This window comes from Delphinapterus leucas, chromosome 5 (assembly GCF_059928025.1).
Source record: "Delphinapterus leucas isolate spDelLeu-1000000601 "Yukka" chromosome 5, BTC_Dleu_Yukka2, whole genome shotgun sequence".
Classification (NCBI taxonomy): Eukaryota; Metazoa; Chordata; class Mammalia; order Artiodactyla; family Monodontidae; genus Delphinapterus; species Delphinapterus leucas.
In genome coordinates, this window is record NC_143133.1 from 70,503,279 (window position 1) to 70,525,268 (window position 21,990).

At 38.8% G+C, this 21,990-nt stretch overlaps 1 protein-coding gene across 1 annotated transcript in view; it reads left to right on the forward strand.

The window, feature by feature from the left end:
• ATP10D (ATPase phospholipid transporting 10D (putative)) overlaps nucleotides 1-21,990 on the forward strand; it is a 78,249-nt gene that overhangs the window by 19,166 nt on the left and 37,093 nt on the right. Inside the window, exons 5-10 of the mRNA XM_089911889.1 lie at nucleotides 1,454-1,560; nucleotides 1,851-1,982; nucleotides 2,388-2,515; nucleotides 2,636-2,888; nucleotides 14,373-14,605; nucleotides 21,727-21,915. Coding sequence (XP_089768015.1) covers nucleotides 1,454-1,560; nucleotides 1,851-1,982; nucleotides 2,388-2,515; nucleotides 2,636-2,888; nucleotides 14,373-14,605; nucleotides 21,727-21,915 — 1,042 coding nt within the window. The remainder of the gene's footprint in view (nucleotides 1-1,453; nucleotides 1,561-1,850; nucleotides 1,983-2,387; nucleotides 2,516-2,635; nucleotides 2,889-14,372; nucleotides 14,606-21,726; nucleotides 21,916-21,990) is intronic.

Consider the following 21,990-nt stretch of genomic DNA (forward strand, 5'->3'; position numbering starts at 1 on the left):
TTATTTTAAAAAATTTTCCAATGAGTTTGCTCTGTATTTTTGCCACTATAGTAATTTCATCAAGTAATTACTTTGATAATTTTAAAACTGTTTTACAGAAGATTTCAAACATGCAAAATTAGGAAGAAAAGTGTAATGAACACCCATGAGCCCTCACCCAGTTTTAACTATTTCATAATTTTGCCAACTTTGTTTCAAATATCCTTCCACTTCCTTCCCTGCACCTACATCACATCATTTCAATGTCAATACTTCACTATGAATATACAGCAGAAAAAAACTTTAAAAAAAAATACCCATAACATCATTATCACATTTAACTAAATTCAGAACAATTTCTTGACAGCATCTAATACCTAATCTTTGTTCAAATTTCTCCAGTTATCTCAAAAAAAATTTTAGAGTCAATATATTCTAACCAGGATCAAAACAAAGGTCTACACATTGCATTTGGTTGATATGTCTCTAAATTTCCCCTCCGAAGAAATGGGGTCATTTAGCTTGTAGAATTTACCACATTCTAGATTGAGCTGATTGCGTCCTTCCTGAGGGTGGAGTCCCTCTACCACTCCTTTTGCTCCCCGCTCCCCATTCTACTCATCTGTTGAATAGACCAGGTCATTTTGCCCATAGAGCTTACCACTGCAGATTTGGTAGCTTTGGCTGACTGCGTCCTTGCGTTGGTGGTTAACATGTTTCTCTGGCCTTATTTCCTGAAAACAGTCCAGAGGCACTTTCAGAATCTGATGAAAGAAATTCTCTCCCTAGAAAATGACAAATGTATATAGACACACACAGGGGAATATTGCATACAATTTCAAAGGTTTCACAGTTCCCCTGATGCCACAGACCCAAGTTTGATTTGCCCTCTTAGAGGCTTGATTAGGTTCCGAGGGAGATGAGCAATTTCTGTCCTCGAACTTCTGGAGGCTGGAGGCCTGTGATGTCCCCTTGTCCCGTTGGTAGTTATGTTAAGATTGGTGTTGTCAGCCTTATCCTTTCATTATAAAGTTCCCCACCAGCCTTCCACCTAATGATTTTAGCCACTGGCTATCATTGCCTAAGAGTAATCCTTGATTTCACCAGGGTCAAAAATGGTAATTTTCTAATTCCATCAAGAACTTTTCCCTCATCAGCTATTAAGTTACCCCCAAATACAATTTCTACTAGAGGAAATAGTTTCCTTATTTGGAATATTTTCTAATTTTTGTAGCATCAATACTGGAAGTTGACAATGAATGGTAGAAAGCAGTGTTAGAAACCTGTTGTGTTTTTTTTCCCCCAGCCAAGGTGGGTAACTGAAATAACAAAAGCAAATGCATCAGAGATTTGAATCTTTTCCTGTGAACTGCCTAACTTCATACTGTAATCAAGAATATTCAAAAATCATTTTTATTTTTACATGCCCATTTTTGCTGTTTAAAAATAAACTTGTATGCTATCTTTCTTATAGAGAACACTCCAACAGAGAACGTGTGGGTCTCAGTAAAGAGAATTTATTACTTAGAGGATGCACCATTAGAAACACAGAGGCTGTCATGGGCATTGTGGTTTATGCAGGTTGGTTATGCTTCTGACTTTTCACCATCATCTCCTCTGTGCTTTTCTGCAAGTTAACATTTTCCATTTACTCAAAATGTAATCTCTAGAAGCAGAAAGGAAATTTTGTCTTGATAACCTTAATCATTGGTCTCTGTCTTTCTAAAGAGATCACAAAAAGAAGCTAAATTAACAAAGTATATTGCATAATTACTTTTCATTAAATTGTCTGCCAGCGAGATATAAAAATATGATATTTGTTACCTGGCTTTAGTTTGCACATTTTCTCACATACTGTGTTACCCATGTAGGCCATGAAACCAAAGCAATGCTGAACAACAGCGGACCAAGGTATAAGCGCAGCAACTTAGAAAGAAGAGCAAATACAGATGTCCTCTGCTGTGTCCTACTGTTGGTTATAATGTGTTTAACTGGTGCATTGGGTAGGTAGAATTTGATTATTTGCTGACATCTTTTCAGCAAGATATTTATTTAAAAGTATTTTCAAAATGAAATTTATGAAAAAGTTTGACTTTTGTAAGGGAGGTTTTATTTGCCAATAATTGCTTTATTCACATCTTTATCTCTCTCATTCTCTAACCTGAAAAGCATTAATATTGATTATATCCGTACACATGGCCACAGTACTAAAGTGACGTGGGAAGAGATGAAAGGAGTGAGAGAGACAGAGACAGGAAAATGTGTACCGTTTGAATTTGAATTTGTTTCTTAAATGGTTGGTGTTCAACCAAAACCAATACTCTTATCTCTCTTTCTTTAGGAATAAAGTTCTATATTTCTATAATATATACATAGCATCCTTTTGATGTCTGTACATTTTTTGAAAGGTCATGGAATCTGGTTGAGCAGATATGAAAACATACCCTTTTTTAACATCCCTGAGCCTGATGGACATGTCATATCACCAGTGTTGGGAGGATTCTATATGTTTTGGACCATGATCATTTTGTTACAGGTAATTTCTATTGTACTCATCATAGAATATTAAGATCTTTGCTACTTATCCAGCACTATATGGTTTTTCATCCCTTCTTTTCCACCTTTAACATTTTTAAAATTGTTTTGCTCTTCTTAGGTTTTGATTCCCATTTCTCTCTATGTTTCCATTGAAATTGTGAAGCTTGGACAAATATATTTTATTCAAAGCGATGTGGATTTCTACAATGAGAAAATGGATTCTACTGTTCAGTGCCGAGCCCTGAACATCACAGAGGATCTTGGACAGATTCAGTACCTCTTTTCTGATAAAACAGGAACCCTGACTGAGAATAAGATGGTTTTCCGAAGATGTAGTGTGGCAGGCTTTGATTACTGCCATGAAGAAAATGGTGAGTGTTGGGTTTCTATGAAAACCAGCCTTAAGATTGGTCGTTTTTGCACCCACTTAATGACTTGGTAATTCTGGCACAGAAGTGCTATACTTAATCATTGAGTACTTAACTCCTCTATATACGCATTGTTTCATTGTTGTCCCTTTAAAAGTTAGGTCAGAAGTTAGTAAGTCAGGAGTTAGTGGGTCAAAGTCAAAGATTCTACTTCCATGGTTTCTTTTCTTTCCTTTTTTTTTTTTGCCATGGTTTCTCTAAAAGGAAAGTAAATTACCAGTAGTCGTAGAAGGTTGGGGGTTGGATTTGGTGACAATGAATATTGCATTATAGATATTTTTGAGAATCTAATGAAACTATGGACCATCTCCCTGAAAAATATTTTGAAAATAATTCCAAAGGGACAACAGTTTCCCCAGACCCCATCATTCAGCCCATAGGTATTCATTGGTCGTTGGCTGAGAATACCTAGTTTAAGAAGAAATAAGATGAACTGAACTTCTGAGGCTAAGGAAGTAAATATATAAATTGTAAGTTTCCTTTAAAGAATTGATCTTCATTAATTTTGTTATTTATAAGAGTAAGTGTACTCCTATGGAAGTAATTATGAGAAATGTCCAAAACAAATTGACCTACAAGTTAACCACCATCAGTCACTTGGTGAATATATAACCATCCGTTTCTTTATGCATATTCCTGTATATGTGAAAATATATATTTGCACATTTCCCCTTTTATAAGTTATTATATGTCGTAATAATGCTTTGCAGTTTGCTTTTTTTATTCCTCATTATCTCGTGGACCTTTTTCCAAGTCAGTTCATGACTTAACATTAAGTACATGGTGTATTGCATTATATGTGGTCAAACTTAGTTTGCTTTTATAACAGTACTTGCAATTAACATTCCTTATTCATTCAACAGATATTTTGTGAGCTCCTAATATGTGGCATGAGTCCCTGATCTCATGTAGCTTAGCGTTTAAGGCAAGAGACAGACAAGATTAAAAATTATGATTAAAAATTATGATATACAAAATAAAATTCATCATGCAATATGCATTTCTCTACATACATATTTGTGCAATTATTTTTATAAGATACATGTCTAGCAACTGGATCCAGAGGTTTGCACATATAAAATTTTTATAGATCCTACAAAATTTATCTATAAAATATTGTGCTAATTTATGTTCTCACAACCCAGAAAAATAACACCTATTTTTCACACCCAGCCATAATGGGATGAACTTATTCTTTTTAATTTGTGAGTTTTGTAGTCATAGTTAGCACTTCATTGTCTTAATTTTTCTTTGATTAGTACTGAGATGTTTAACTGTTTAACTTTTTATATGTTTCTGGCCATTTGAATATCCTTGGTAGAGTGATCATGTCTTCCTATTTAACAAATGAGCTTTTCTTATTCTTAGTAATCTGTAGGAGGGTTTTATCTATTAAGGCAGGGCTGATGTTCAGCTTGTATACCCCAGTCTAGGTTGTCTGTGGCCCATGTCTATTTTCATTTGTGCACTTGTATTGAACCAGTTAAATTGAGTATCAACCTTGATATTATCCTTTTCTTCTGTAGGTGGCAAATATTAATACTTTCTTGGTTCATCATTTATCACTGTATTAGTTTTCTATTGCCACATAACAAATTACTACAAATTTGATAACAAATTACTACAAATTTGATGGCTTCAAATAACACAAACATACTGTCTCACAGCTTCTGTGGGTCAGGAGTCTGGGTGCACATAGCTACGTCCTCTCTGAGTCTCTCACCTGGCTGAAATACAGGTTTTGGCTGGAGCTATGATCTTATCTGCGACCCAGGGTCCTCGTTTTGGTTTCCTGGTTTTAGAGTTGTCAGTGTCTTGAGGTTGTAGGACTAAGGCCCCTGCTTCCTTGCTGGCTGTCAGCTTAGAGCCATTCTTAGCTCATAGATGTGGCCTACCATCCCTTTGCCATGTGGCCTCTCCACAGCATGGCAGTTCACTTCCTCAAGGCTACCAGCCGAACCTCTAGCTTTGAGTCTCTGACTTCAGGTAAGTTGTGGCACCTCTTTTTACCTGATGAGGTCAAGCTACCTAGGATAGGCTTCTTTTATATTAACTCAGATTCAACTGGCTAGACACTTGATTATATGTGCCAAATCCTCTGACCTTTGTCAGGTAACATAATTTAATCATAGAAGCGAGATGCTATCCTACAGGGTGTGTACATGGGGGTGGGGTAGGAATCTTGGGGCCATCTTAGAATTCTGTCTACCACAGCCTCTTAACTTTGCTTAGGGTGTCACTTCTTGTGAGAAGTTTTATATTTTTATGAAATCAGTCTTATCAATTATTATGTCTATTATTAAGACTATAGATATTATGATTTCTGCCAGTAGTGTTCAACTTAGACATCCACCTGCCCAAAATTTTAAAAATATACTATATTTCCTCTTAGGTAAATATATTTTAAGCCAGCTTTTGTTGTTACTTGTGTGTATGAAGAATAAAACATTGAGTATCATATAATCACTATACAATGTGAAAAATAGCTAATCATACTGGATATGATATTCTGCATTGTTCCATATTTTTTATTGCATTTTTATTACAAAAGCAATATTTTAGAAAATTTCAGGCCAAAAAAGGAAAATTTTAAAGCCATCAGTAACTCCCACCAGAGCAGAAGCAAGAAGAACTACAGTCCTGTAGCCTGCAGAAAGAAAACCACATTCACAGAAAGATGGACAAAATGAAAAGGCAGAGGACTATGTCCCAGATGAAGGAACGAGATAAAACCCCAGGAAAACAACTAAATGAAGTGGAGATAGGCAACCTTCCAGAAAAAGAATTCAGAATAATGATAGTGAAGATGATCCAGGACCTTGGAAAAAGAATGGAGGCAAAGATCGAGAAGATGCAAGAAATGTTTAACAAAGACCTAGAAGAATTAAAGAACAAACGAGATGAACAACACAATGACTGAAATGAAGAATACACTAGAAGGAATCAATAGCAGAATAACTGAGGCAGAAGAACAGATAAGTGACCTGGAGGACAGAATGGTGGAAATCTCTGCCGTGGAACAGAAGAAAAAAGAATGAAAAGAAATGAAGACAGCCTAAGAGACCTCTGGGACAACATTAAATGCACCAACATTCGCATTATAGGGGTCCCAGAAGGAGAAGAGAGAGAGAAAGGACCAGAGAAAATATTTGAAGAGAATATAGTCAAAAACTTCCCTAACATGGGAAAGGAAATAGCCACCCAAGTCCAGGAAGTGCAGAGAGTCCCAGGCAGGATAAACCAAAGGAGAAACACGCCAAGACACGTAGTAATCAAATTGACAAAAACTGAAGACAAAAATTATTAAAAAGCAGCAAGGGAAAAATGACAACATACGAGGGAACTCCCATAAGGTTAACGACTGATTTCTCAGCAGAAACCCTGCAAGCCAGAAGGAAGTGGAACGATATATTTAAAGTGATGAAAGGGAAGAACCTACAACAATACTACCCTTGCTGGGTAGATCCAGCAAGGATCTCACTCAGATTTGACAGAGAAATCAAAAGCTTTACAAACAAGCAAAGAAGCTAAGAGAATTCAACACCAAAAAAACAGCTCTAAAACAAATGCTAAAAGAACTTCTCTAAGTGGGAAACACAAGAGAAGAAAAGGACGTACAAAAGCAAACACAAAACAATTAAGAAAATGGTAATAGGAACATACATATCAATAATTACCTTAAATGTGGATGGATTAAATGATCCAACCAAAAGACAGGCTGGCTGAATGGATACAAAAACAAGACGCGTATATATACTGTCTACAAGAGACCCACTTCAGACCTAGGGACACATACAGACTGAAAGTGAGGGGATGGAAAAAGATATTCCATTCAAATGGAAATCAAAGCTGGAGTAGCAATACCCCAACATTGGGGTCATGTACCCCAATGTTCATTGCAGCACTATTTACAATAGCCAGGACATGGAAGCAACCTAAATGTCCATTGACAGATGAATGGATAAAGAAGATGTGGTAGATATATGCAATGGAATATTACTCAGCCATGAAAAGGAACGAAATTGGGTCGTTTGTAGAGATGTGGATGGACCTAGAGACTGTCATATAGAGTGAAGTAAGTTAGAAAGAGGAAAACAAATATCGTATATTAACACATATATGTGGAATCTAGAAAAATGGTACAGATGAACCAGTTTGCAAGGCAGAAATAGAGACACAGATGAAGAGAACAAATGTGTGGACACCAAGGAGGGAAAGCGGGGGGTAGGGGTGGCGGTGTGATGAATTGGAAGATTGGGATTGACATGTATACACTAATATGTATAAAATAGATAACTAATAAGAACCTGCTGTATAGCAGAGAGAGCTCCACTTCTCTGTACAGTAGAAACTAACAGAACATTGTGAAGCAACTATACCCCAATTTAAAAAAAAAAAAAAAACTCCCACCAAACTGATTGGACCTCTATTAACATTTTAGCACATTTCTTTTGAGTCTTTTTCCTGTAAACATTAATATATATGTTTTTTAAACAAAATAGCATTACAGTGTGCTTTGACTTGTATAACCATTTTTCTTAAGACTTCATCATGATTGCCTTTCCATTCTCTCCTTATTTTTCTAATGGTTATGCCATATTGCACTGTAATGATTGCCAAAATTTATGTAACTAACCAACCATTAGTTTAGGTTGTCAACAGTCATCTGCTGTGGCAAACAATGCTGCAGTGAACATCACTGTAGGTAAACCCCTCTGTCCATTTGTGAGATTATTATTTTCCAAGATTATCTGATTATAGATCCCTGTTTTTGAGAAGTATCTTACAGAAGTAATGTTTTACAAAATATATGGCGTGGAAGCACTGCATTATTTTTTATATTTGTTGGGTTTTAAATTTTGTATTTGTAGCATCTAAGAGTGCTAATACCAGCCCTCTCCCACCCCGTCCCTGAATATACACGCTCCTGCCCAGTGAGTACTTCTCTCTGTGGCCCCTCATGCAGGGAAGATACTGAGTGACTGAGAATTAAATGCCATCCGGGCTGAACTGTAATTGATGAGATAACTGTTTGTGAACCATGGAGTGTTACATACACCACCTCTATGAGGTGCTGACTCTGCCTCTGAACACTTCTCTACCACAGATACATCCAGAGCTCCTGGTCTCTTGTCAGTAATGGTTTTAAAACAAGTATATGTACACAAACACACAAGCACGTGCTCTCTCTCTGTCTCTGTCTGTCTCTCTCTCTCTTTCTCTAAATGCTGGTGTTAGTAATGATAGGGGCTAGTTTTCCCCACAATTTAACCCTGAGACATTATTTTCACTGAAATGAAACTTAGTTAAGCTTTCAGGATGTTTTGGCAAAAGAATTGACTAGGAGATATTTCCATTTAAAATGTTGCTGCTGGGAAATAACCCCTTACCCTTATGCCGTTGAACTAAACACATCTGATGACACCATTGTTTGTTTTAAAAACCTTGTAACTTATAAATTTGGTCCATGAACTAAGCATCATCAACACCCAGGTGTGTATTAGAAATGCAGAGTCTCAAGCCCCTATTTAAAGCTTCAATTAAAATCTTCAGTTAACAATATCCCCACGTGATTTATATGTGTGTTAAACAGTTTTTAAACTCCTTTAAAAGATTACTGAAAGTTTTTTAATAATAAACTTTTTAGTTTAGAATGGTTTTAGGTTTACAGAAAGTTATAAAGATATTATTGAAAGTTCCAGTATGCTCCCTTGCCCAGTTTCCCTTGTCTTAACATCTTACATTAGTCTTAAGATACGTTTGTCATAAGTAATGAACCCATATTGATACTTCATTATTAACCGAAATCCATATTTTATTGGGATTTCCTTAGTTTTTACCAAAGGTCTTTTTCTGTCCCAGGATCCCATCCAGGAAATCACGTAACACTTAGTTATCATTTCGGTGCCTCTAGATTTGACAGTTTCTTAGCCATTCCTTTTTTTGGATGACCTTAAGAGTTCTGAGGGGCATTATTTAGGGGTTTTGTAGAATGTCCCTCTATTTGGGTGTGTCTACACAGTGCTTTTATGATGCAGTTTGTGCATCTGATGTACATGGTGGCATCATTTAGTAGTTTCCAAGAACAAGGATTTGGGGATCAAGCCTCCTGAGTCTGATTCCCATCTCCACTGCCTGCAAGCTGTGTGACCCTGGGCAATTTATATAATTTCTCTGGGCCACAATAAAAAGGATCAGTAATAGATCTACTTCATGGGGTGGTTAAGAGATAAGAGAAGATAAATCATGAAAAGGCACTTAGAGCATGGCACAGAATAAGTTCTTTGTAAGTATTAGCTGCTAGTATTGTCATAATTATTGTTGTCAAAATAAGAAATAGGCTTGTGTGTTGAACTCATGGTCCAATGTGGGAGACGGGCACGGAAACATAATATCTTTTTAAGTGCTGTACGATTAAGGTCAGTGTTCTCTTTCCATATTGTTTTGATTTTCAGGCAGTCCGTTTTGGAGGTGGATTTGCACTGATCAAGGTTTGGGGCTTGGAGATACTGGACAAATTCCTGGAATGCTGGAAATGTGAGGAATTAGTTTAGGATGAAAGGTTTTGTGTCAAGGGTATGTGGATGATACAGTTGAAAGAAACTCAGCTGAATGTGCTGTTTACAAGCAGGTGAAAGCTGGAATGCTGGACATGTTTGGGGGATTAGTTCATAGCAAAATGTTTGATTGAGGATATGCGGATGATATAGTTGAAAGAAGTTAATCTGAGTGCCCTGTACTGTTCACCCTTGCGTTTGGCCCTTTGGAGAGCACATTGAAACGTGTGGTAAATGTCTTGTTCCATAGTCTCATGCTCACTTCTTCCAGATATCAAAAAAATGTAAATTACAGGCTGTGAGCAGGTTAACTGGATATTTGAAGAGGGGAATTGGAAGAGAAGGGAAAGATTAAATAAGAGAGAAATAAAGTAGTCAACGTAGTACCTAATGTAGTACCTACCTTGAGACAAAGGAAAGATTACAGACTTTGTATATTTTCTCTTACGAGGTGGAAAGCAAGAATTCTTTTGCCACTTTGAGGCATTCATGGAACTAACTAGAATCTACTTTACGAGACATAGTAAGTCTTGATCATTTGGATAGATTTTGTTTATCAGTATAATAATAAACCTCATACCCAATTTTTAAAAAATGTTTCAGAATCTAAAAGTATGGGTCTTAGTAGCTATGTTTCCTGAATCACATTGTAACTTTACTGATTTATTTCTCATAGCTTTCCACAAAATTATTAAAGATTGAGTTACTCCAGGTCTTTTTAAATTTCTCTCTTGCAGTTCTACTTATTGAGCAAGTTTGTCCTACAGTAACAGCTCAGCCATCTGGCCTTATACTAATTACACAGTTGCACGATGACTGGTTCCCTAATGATGGCTATGGGAAATTCCTAACGTATAGCCTTCATGTTTATATATGTTGTGTAGCATTCTAATTAATTATTCTTAAAATGCTATCACATCATCAGTAAATTTCTTTAGCTGCTCAAGGATTGATCAACATAGCACTATTGACATTGTGGGCTGGATGACTCTTTCTTATGGGGAGCTGTTTAAGATGTTTAGAAGCATCCTTGGCCTTTGCCCACATGCCAGTAGCACTTCTCCCCAAGATGTAACAACCGAATTGTGTACAAGCATTGCCAAATGTTCGCTAGGGGACAAATTCACCCCTTGCTGAGAATCACTGAGCTAACCGCTTGTGTACAAGTAACTGCTAAGGACATATAACACAATGGATACTTGTACTGACTCTGGAGTCACGAAAACCCAAATTCAAATTCTAACTCTACCCACCCAAACTGTTTACTGCCAAGTAGAACAGCGATAGTTTCTAGTATGTACAATAGCATTATTTTAAAGATAAAAACAAAACATATAGAGATACAGTTATATATATAGTTGTTTATATAAAGAACCTAGCACAGCCCACACAATCAAAGGCAATGGTCCTGGCCAGGTGGCCAAGGATTATCAAAGTAAGCTGGAGGGGGCTTCCCTGGTGGCGCAGTGGTTGAGAGTCCGCCTGCCGATGCAGGGGACATGGGTTCGTGCCCCGGTCTGGGAAGATCCCACATGCCGCGGAGCGGCTGGGCCCGTGAGCCATGGCTGCTGAGCCTGCGCATCTGGAGCCTGTGCTCCGCAACGGGAGAGGCCACAGCAGTGAGAGGCCCACGTACCGCAAAAAAAAAAAAAAAAAAAAAAAAAAAATCAAAAAACAAAACAAACAAAAAAAAAGTAAGCTAGAGGAAGTGTGAAAAAGGAAGGGAAAAAAAATAATAATAAAAAGTTAAAAAAAAATTAAAGGACCTAGCAAGGTTCTTGATGAAAAGGAGATATTCAGTAAATGTTAACTCCCTACCCTGCAACTTTCCCTTGATGCTAAGGATATTATTCATATGTCTATTCGTATATTTACTCATTATTCATTACTCATTCATTTACTCATTACTCATTATTTAAACTACAAAACATGTACTCATTGAAATCGAGCAGGGGATATTGACCATGTGAAATAATAAGGAATAATACATATTAACTTTTTGGGCTACATTTAGAAACAATATAGCATGAAGACTCATAGTGCTGGCTGTAGATTTTAATATAACTGGCTATAAGACTGATCTGTATCACTTTTGTGAGATGGGGAAAATTACTTAGTTTTGATTTCTTTATTTCTGAAATGAAGGTATTAATAATATCTACCTCCGAGGGTGGTTATAGTGATTAAATGAGACAAATGCCTGACACATAGTAGCATTCAGTAGTACATGGAAATTATACAGTGGTACCAATGAGTGGTATGGATGAGAGCCAATACAGTTACAGAGGTCTTCAGTGAGGAACTGGCATTTGAACCAAGCCTTTAAAGATGTGCAAGATTGATGTAAGTAGAAAGGAAGAGAATGGACATCCTGAGCAAAGGCACAGGTAAGAATGGAGAACTTCAGAATGTCTGGGACACAATAAGTGTATCTGTTTTTGAAGCTGAAATGTCATACAGGGAAATAGTCTGTACTTTTTAGGCAGAGAATATAATGAAACTTACCGAACTGCAGAACTGGAAAGGATCTTGAAGTCATTGAGTCCAGATTATTCATTCTTCTAATAAGAAAACAGAGGCCTAGAAAGAGCAAGTGATTTGCTGAAAAGCCACTTAGTCTTTGGAAGCGTTAGTTCTAGAACGCAGAATCTTAGCCTTTCCTTGTCCTTAAAAAGTATAGACAAAAACTATTAAATAGGATATGCAAATGTTCTTTATTTTATAAATTAACTTGCCAAAAGCTATACTTTATTCAGTAGCTAGGCTTAGCCTGAATACAGGCAACTAGCAATCCAAACAAGCACATATAACAAGACAGACAAGGCCCCTCCTCTCATAGAACTTATATCAGAGAAAATTGTCACAAATAAATTAATTTTTTTAAAAAATATATTAAATAGTGAAAAGTGCTATGCAGAAAATTATAATGGGGTGATATAGAATGAGCAGAAGGCTACTTTGGATGGTTGAGCAAGGCTTCTCTAAGAGGGATATCAGAGCCTAGATCTGAATGACATGATCTTTGAATTCAGGGGTAAAAGCCTTCTGGTCAGAGGGAGCAGCTAGTATAGGGGTCTTCAGACTGAAATGAGCTTGGCAATATTCAAAGTAAAGAAAGGCCAGTGAGGCTGGATTTAGTGCAGAAGAAGGAGCGGCAAGAAAGTTAGGTCAGGAGCTTCCCTGGTGGCGCAGTGGTTGAGAGTCCGCCTGCCGATGCAGGGGACGCGGGTTCGTGCCCCGGTCCTGTGCTCCGCAACGGGAGAGGCCACAGCAGTGAGAGGCCCGCGTGCCACACAAAAAAAAGAAAGGTCAGCCTAGGCCGGATCATTTTGAGTTAGGTACACCAGGATAAGAAGGTCAGATTTTATTCTAAGTGAACTGTGGAACCACTGGAAAGTTTTGTGCAGGGAGTGGTCTGATCTGCTTTATGTTTTAGAAGATCACTCTAGCTACTGTTTTAATGATGGTGGCTTGGATTACGGTAATGGAGGTGAAGAGAAGTTTAGATATTTGGGATATATTTTGGATGAATAATAGACAGCTATTGGTGATGCTCTGAATGTGGGAGTGGGGGGTGGCGTAGGGAACAAAAATCAAGGAGAATCTTCAATTTCTGGTGTTAACAGCTAGGTAGATATTTAGGTACCGTTTACAAAGATGAGAAAGACCAGAGAAAGAGTAATTGAGGCGGGGGTGGTGATTTGGAGGAAGAGAGGAAGCGGTCTACATTTACCATATACCAAATTTAAGATGTCCATTGTTTATTTATTCAACAAGTATTTATTGCGTATCTATCACCCCCTTCTCTGGGCTTTAGGAATATGAGATTAGCAAAAGACAAAATTCCTTGCCCTTTTGGAGTTTATATTCTAATGGATGATTCAAAAAATTAAAAATAAGGTATATGATGTGTAGATGGTGCTAAGTGCTAGGGTAGGATATGTAACAAACAGTGTGGTTAGATCTGGGAAGGCTTCATTGACAAAGGGATACCTCCAAGTCTCCTTGAAGCTGTAAGGGGGTGAGCCATGCAGATATCTGCTGGAAGAGCCTCATGGACATCCAACTGGAAATGTCAAGTAGAGAGTTGGATGTCTGAGTCTAAATTCTAATTAGAGGTTAGAGTTGAAGGAATAGGTTTGGGGGTCTTGTGCACAGAGATGATATTTCAAAGGTGGGGGGGACCAGATGACATCACCAAGAAAGAGTATATAGGTAGTGAAGGGAAGGAGCTCCTGCAGCCATCCAGTATCTGAGGACTGAGGAGAAGAGGAGACAGCAGGAGAAACTAAGAAGTAGCCGCACTGAAGCAGGAGGAAAAACAGTATACGTGGTATCAAGAGAAACCGAAAGAGACATTTGAAAGGAGAGGACATTGGATATTGCCAAGAATTCAAAAAAGATATGAATAGATGCAGTCACTGGGTTTGGTAACATGGAGCTAGCTCATTGACAACCTTGACAAGAGCAGTGTCCGTGGAGAGATACAGAAAGCCATGAGACTAGTTGAGAGACTGTGAAAGTAAAAGAGGGGAGAGTTGTTAAGAGTGAAGCGCTTGAGAAGGGCATGCAGATCACAGTGAAGGGTTTGGTGTTTGAAACTTCATCCGTAGTAGTATGAGGGAGGGCAGAGAGTTTGGGTACAGATGCAGATAGGTTGGTAGATTTGACAATGGGGAGAGAAGGGAGTTCCTCTCTGCTTCTACTTTTCTCAATGATGTAAGTCCATTCACTCAGTATTGGAGGAGTTTGGAGGCCAGGTTTAAAATGGGAGGAGATGGTGTGAAATAGCTGTTTAAGTAAGTGCCTGACACTCGACCTGCGAGAGTTTCCTCTCAGGGAATGACCCAGTGTGATTTTTATCCCTCAGCCAAGAGGCTAGAGTCCTATCAGGAAGCTGCCTCTGAAGATGACGATTCTGCTGACACTCCCAGTGGCTCCCTCAGCAATATGGCGAAACCAAGGGCCCCCAGCTGCAAGATGGTTCGCAGTGGACCTTTAGGAAGTATATCCTCAAATCATCTTACTGGGAGCTGTTTTGCTCTAGGAAGTGGAGCCAGTGAAGTCCCTCATTCCAGACAGGCTGCTTTCAGTAGCCCCATTGTAAGTGTGAATGCATGACGTGAATCTTGTCTGTCCACGGTTAATAATGAAAGAATATCCTTGTAATTATAATAGAGCCAAACGCTGTTGTCTTTTCTACCTGAGAGGAGACTGCATAAGTGCAGCTCTGTGTGACTGCCACACACTCACAATGTCCTACTTTTGGAGATAATTCAGTGTTGAGAGATAGTGTATCATTTCAGAAAAAACATAATGTTTCTGGTCAGGGTTGATAGCCCGGAGAAAGTAGCCTTGGTTTAAGGATCATGGCTCACTTTCAGAACCAGCAAAACTACCACAGAGGTATCTATAGACAGGTAAGTATATCTAACTGATAGGGAAATTCAAAAGCCTTTTGGTATCCTCCAAGGCCTTTTTATCGCTTTGCAGTCTTCCCCCAGATCCACCAAATCTGTGCTCTCTTCCCCATTCCTAGTCCTGAGAAGGTCATTTTCTAATATTTCTATATCTAGAGCTCAACAGGGTGTGTTCTTGAGTCCTGAGGGGAAAACATAGAAGAAGGACCATGTGGAAGATGGGAAAGAGGAAAAATACTCGTGTGAAAGAATTAGAAATCAAACGTTTTGCTATACTTAAAATTCTATAAAATTTCAACTGCCTTCCACATTTCATTAACTCTTGTGTTAACCAAGAGGAAGATTCCCCAGCTATGAGACTGGTAAGCAGTTGGTGACCTCTGAAATAGTTACATAACAAGAAAGAAACAGCTTTGGGGAAACTTTGTGTTTCTCCATTGAATTTATATAGAATTTCATAGTAGAGATATGATCTGAATAGACCCCAGGGATCTCATTCGTCCTGGAAAGGCCTTGAGGGGAATCTGGCTCTTTTCAAAGTTCCACCAAATGTACAATTTCAGCAACTAGGAAGATCGTTTCACTGCAATTCATCCTGTGCATTTCTGTGGCTCTAAGGATATCATACCTGTTACATTCTATCATTGCCATATGTCAAGCTATTCCAAACATCTGGACTTAATTTTTCTCCAACTTCTGAAAGAAAAAGCGTTGGGGGAGAATGCACACCACCTCTTCTCTGTACTGATTTTCAGGCTGTATCAGAAATAGGTATCTACTTTCTTCTATTTTATCAATTTTGCCCATTCCTCTGCTGATCTTTTTTTTTTGTTTTTGCGGTACGCGGGCCTCTCACTGCTGTGGCCTCTCCCGTTGTGGAGCACAGGCTCCGGACGCGCAGGCTCAGCGGCCATGGCTCACGGGCCTAGCCGCTCCGCGGCATGTGGGATCTTCCCGGACTGGGGCACGAACCCGTGTCCCCTGCATCGGTAGGCGGACTCTCAACCACTGCGCCACCAGGGAAGCCCTGCTGATCTTTTATTTCCCACCCACCTGAAGTTAACCACATAGTGACTCATGTTTGGTTGGAAGTCAAGGGTATTAGCAACCAGGTGGGACTGTGCCATGGTCTCCCTCGCGGTTTCCTGATTCAGCCTCCCTCTTCTTGGAACAAAGGACTGTCTCCTAGGTTAAAGTCATTATGGTTTTTGTACCATTTCTCATCTAAAACTTATTCTGCCCTCACTGCCTACCTCTGTCTACCAGATCTGATGAAATACTTCCTTCTTTAAATATCATTTCTCCTGAAGATTTCTCAGACTGTCTTTTCTCAGCTTCTAAGTTCTGTTTACACAGTCCCTCCTGCCCTTCAGCCCCTTAGTCCTCATGACATTAGCCTTATTTCTGCCTCTGACATAGACCTTGCTCCTTGAGAGCAAGGACTTAAATCATCTTGAATCCCCGGCATCTGAGGTCAGTGCCTTGCATGTCCACTCTCAATAAGGTATCGTGAAGGTGGTTATATGAAACTGCTCAACAGGCTCAGTCTTCCCACTCAGTTCATGTTTTCACTTGCCCTGTACTCCAATGCCGTGTGTCATGCTGATTATATAGATGCTCTGGGATTGCTGTTCTGTTTTGTGTTTTCAATACTACACCCTTACATATAGGATAAAGAGGTCTTCCTTGAATTATGAGACCATCTCTCACTCTTACTCTAGACAAGCCGACTCTATCCTTCTTGGAGACTAACGATTATTTTGAGAAAGCTATAGATCCTTTGACCTGAAAAATTAGCATCCGTAAAAACTGTGCATATGATTCTAAAAGTCCATCCATGGAGGCCAGGTTGGGAACACCAGCTTGAGAGCACACTGAGAGCTGTGATGTCCGGAAGTGGAAGGTTGGAAGATGGCGCCCTTCATGGGGGAGGCAAGGTGAGAGTCAGAGAGTTGAGGACCTGAGGTCAGGGTGCTGGCCAAGGTGCGCCGGCTTTGGGAGTTAGAATGTCATTGAGGACTGTGAGTCCCGGGTTCATGTGACCTATTTTAGAAATAGAAACCTTAACTTTCTAAGTCAGTGTTTTTATGCTTCTTTAATCCTCTAGAAGTTTTCATTCAGCAAGCATGCTATTCATTCTACCTGGAGTGTTATCCTCTTAGATCTTTATATGTCTGTTTCCTTTTTTTTTTTTTCCACTGAGGTCTCAGCTCAGACGTCACCTCCTCAGTAAATCTTAGCTACCACGCAATCCAAAGTACATTCCATCCCTCCCACTCTTGTCTCAATCTAGAAGCAATTTACTTATATGTTTAGAGGTTAGTGCTTCCCCTACCTAGAATGTGAGTTCCACATACCCGGGATCCCATCTCTTCTGTGCACCCCTCTTTCCTTGAGGAGTGCCTGACACCATAGATCAACGATAAATGTTTATAAAAGGAGTGAATTAATTAATGGACTAATGGAAGACAATGGCATAATACTAGACCAGGGATATAAATGAATAAAACATGCCCCCAGCCTTCAGCTTTGTTCTAGGTAGAGGAAGCAGACATATAAGTAAATAAAGATAACCCTGTATTAAAGATGCAGTAATGGTAGTTAATTCAGAGTATAGTGAGGGCACAAAGAAGGGAATGATCAACTCTACAAGGGTGAGAAGATATCCAGAAAGGCTGCAAAAAAGAGAGAAAATGTAACATGATTAGACTAATGAGTAGGGGGTTACACAGTAGAAAAGGAAGGAAAAGCACTTGGGGCAGACAGTGTGTAGCATGTGCAAAGGCTCAGAACCACAGAACTGGGGAGAACATTGTGTGGAGGAGGAGCTGTCCATGTGCAGTTATTGGCCTTTGTCTTTTTTCTTCAGGTCTGTGGTATTTAGGAATCTGAAGGAGAAGGCATTTGTGTCTATATTTAAAGTGAGGGTGGCAGTGGGAAATGAAATAAAACCCTCAGGTACAGGTGGAGCTAGGTGGGGAGTAGGGCACAGTATTAGAGCTTGGTCAACTTGATCTCCCACGCGGAGTATCTTTGTCCATTATTAAACCGTGGACATTTTAGATTTCGCATAAACAATTAAAATGCATCCTAATCACTCAATTTTAAAACAAACTTAACATTCAGTATAGAGTAAGGCTACCCAAAAGCTTTGGCAGACACTATGAGATGGCAAAGAGAAGTCTTGGCCAACATTTGCTTGTTTAATTTGGATTTATATAGGGTGAAAAAAGAAAGAAAGAAAGAAAGGAGAGGGGGGAAGGGAGGGAGAGAGGAAGAAAGAAAGGTGAATGTGAAATCTGCAAGCTGGTAGGAAAGCATAATATGAATCATGGGGGTAAATCTAAAATTTCAAGTAGCCAGATGTTATCTAAAATGAGGACAAAGATGTTGGACTCCCACCATGAAATAGATAAGGCTTAGTTCAGTTATGGGAAGCTGTCCACACTGTGTTCTGTATTCCCTAATTAGGAGTACACATTTTCTCTGCATTAAAAAAATGTCTGTTTGAGGTCAAGTGGGAGGGGTTTATGTACTTGCTTTCTAAGGAGTAACATCTTTTCAATCTGTTTCTCCACCCCCTTCTTTATGGAATATAAAACCAGCAAGTGTCTGATAGTAATGTACAGCAATAACATTTTATGGCTTATCCATGTACCAGTTACTGAGTTAGGGATCCAAAAATCTACAAGAAATGTTCAGTCATAAAAAAGAATGAAATAGTGCCATTTGCAGCAATGTGGATGGACGTAGAGATTATCATACTAAGTGAAGTAACTCAGAGAAAGAGAAATATCACATGATATCACTTATATGTGGAATCTAAAAAAAATGATACAAATGAATTTATTTACAAAACAAAAATAGACTCACAGACAGAAAACAAACTTATGGTTATGGAAGAAGAAAGGGGAGAAGGTTAAATTAGGAGTGTGGTATTAACAGATACAAACTACTATACATAAAATATATAAGCAACAAGGATTTCCTGTATAGCACAGGGAACTATATTCAATATCTTATAATAACCTATAATGGAAAAGAATTTGAGAAAGAATAGATATAGATACAACCGAATCACTTTGCTGTACATCTGAAACATTGTAAATAAACTATTCTTCAATTTTAAAAAATGTACAGAAATCTATAAGATATGGTCCTTCCTTTAGAGGAACTTACACACCCTGTGGGGAGAGTACATATGCATGGAATCATTTAAAGCTGGATGGTTTGGGCCTGGTTCTTGGAGTAATCAGAGTTCAGAGAAGGTAGGATCTGTCCATCATAGAAAAAAAAGAGCAAAAGTCAATTTTGTAATAGAAGGTCTCCATGAGGAAAATTTGGATCTTAGGTAAAAACACCTGTGATATAATCTTACAGATAAGAATTGCATGTGATAACACTATACTTTCTCCTCAATTCAGCAACTAAATATCTTAGTCACTAGGGATTAACTTATTTTAGAGACAGCAACTAAAGTGGAAGAACATTCTGTTCCTGCAGTTTCATTTTGACATGTATCTTTCCTTAAATCTTCTTCTGGGCTCTTCTTTATATTATTTTATGATGCTTCTAGGGTCTTGTATGGTCCGGAGTTTCTTACATTTATTTTGACAGTACTTTTTATAAACACAGTTTTGCTGACCAGAGCCCCAGCTTTGGTCAGCTCCAGGATCTCTTTTATTCTCATGATCACAGCACAGGTTCTTAAATTCCCCAGATGACTTATTAGATTGACTTATGTCTTTGTCACAAAGACGGAAGTTACAAATCTTCATTAGCCTTAGAGTAACTTCAAAATGCAGTAGAGTCCTTATGTTCTGAAGCCAGTTATTAGTCAATGCGGAGATCATTGGCACAATGAAATCACTGTTTGCTTCTGAGGTCCCTAACTCAATCCTAATCATGTTCCAAAGAACAAACGTCCCTAAAAAATAAAATTAGGGAGACCTGCACATACTAGCCTCTTCTTGGAGATTCCTGGTACCCATTAAACGCTCTGAGAAGTGCTACAATAAAGCACTGTTTAAACATTTCTTAAATTTATTTCAGTATGGAACTCCTTGGGGTTTTGCTTAATTCGCATCAACATTCTGAGAAGGGTGCCTCTGGAAATACTGCTCCAACCCACGGCGTCTGTCACGCTCACTAGATAACAGTATCATCATAGACCTTCATTAATCCTATGCAACAAGGCTCCTGAGTATCGAGTGAGAAAGAAGTCTCAGATGTTGCCACTCTCTTCTGCTGACTTTGGCAAGGGGGTCCTCAAGGAAAGGATGGTTCTCTGAGTCACTGAGGGCCCAGCACAGGCGCTGGCTCAGTGTTACTATGTGTGAGACTCGGGAGGAGATGTGGCCAACTCGTTAATGAACGGCCATCAGATTACAAGTGCTTACGAACTCCAGCAAACTGCAACAGGGTTCAAATTTTGCCAAGTCAAATATCACGGAGCAAGAGATGCTGTTTTTAGATAGAAATTTAAGAATGCCTTGTGACAGCGGAAAACTGGGACCTTTGAAACCCATTGTTAGCCTGGTAACCTGCCTGAAGGTGAGTGTATCGTTCGAGAAGGAGAAGGAACATTAAATTATTTGGGTTTCTGCTGTGCTGGTCTCATGTCACTCGTTCTCTCATTTACTTTATACAGCCACCCTGTGAGGTAGGTGTACTTTTTACCATTATTCAGAAGAGGGAAAATGAAGCTCAGAGGGTTAAGTAAGCAGCCTTAGGCCCCTAGAGGGTATGCAGTGGGTCTAGGACCTGAACCCAAACCCATGTGATTCCCAGCCTGTGCTCTTTTCTTATTGAGGCTGTGCTAAATCTCACCAAACTCCTAAGCATAAAATGCAAGCCACGGTCACTCTGAATCTAATATCACACATCTCCATATTTTACTGTGTTCTCTCCGTCACCTCTCCTGGCTTTTCTGCAGTCAGGACTCCTCTAGAATACAGTGGCACTTTTGTGAAAACTTGATTCAGAGGAGATGGCCCCTTTTTTGACTCATCTGAAAAATTTGTAAAGCAGTTGACTGCATACTACAGATTTCTAGTACAACATTCTTTCATTAAAACTAGTACTTCTAAATAAGAATGAGAAGTACCGTGTTTAACAAAAGGAAGTATTTTTCCCCAGTAAGCAAACTTCTTAAAGCCAACTCGTAAAAGGAATTGTACAAAAGAGAGGGGCATAGGGCACAGTTGCCAAAAATATTTGATGATCAGAAATCTCTTAGAGGGACCCTTGGATATTAGTGTCTTGTAGCATGTTACCAGGAAATACCGATGAACTCTGTTAGCGTGCTTATAGTAATTTCATTTCGGAGGGTTGGTTTTTTAACAATAGTAGTGATTTGAGCTGTAAGATATTTTGTTAAAATAACATAGTATGAATAACGCCCTCACTTTTAAAAGAATTGATATTCATCAGTTTCTGTGGGATGAATATATGCCCAAAGTAGAATCCTAGACACAATAAAATATAGCTCTGCCCTGTGTATTTCAAAATAAGAAAACTCAGCTAGTTTTTGGTGAAAGGCATTGTTCCTCTCTTGCTTACTTTGAGTTAAGAGTCAAGGTAGTCTCCATTCATATTATGCATTCTGAATTTTCCATTTAATTTTTTTCTCTTTTATTTCCCTATTCTCACCTCCCATGACACCATGTCCATTAAATCTTTTTTAGAAGAATACAGTTTACTGTCTCGTGCTTCACAGATTCTGGTTAGAAAAGCTCACGTAGATTTAAAACTCGTTTTTTTAGGTACTTATTGTAACAACGCTTTGTCTTTTTGGATCTTCAGGAAACGGATGTGGTACCAGACACCAGGCTTTTGGACAAGTTTAGTCAGATTACACCTCAGCTTTTTACCCCACTGGATGAGACTATCCCAGATCCACCACTGGAGACTCTGTACATCATCGACTTCTTTATTGCTTTGGCAATTTGCAACACAGTAGTGGTTTCTGCTCCTAACCAACCACGGCAAAAGGTAAGTCTCTAATGCAAACAAGGGTCACCTTCCAGAAGAGAATTTTGGGTTTAAATGTACTTGTTATGTCGTCTT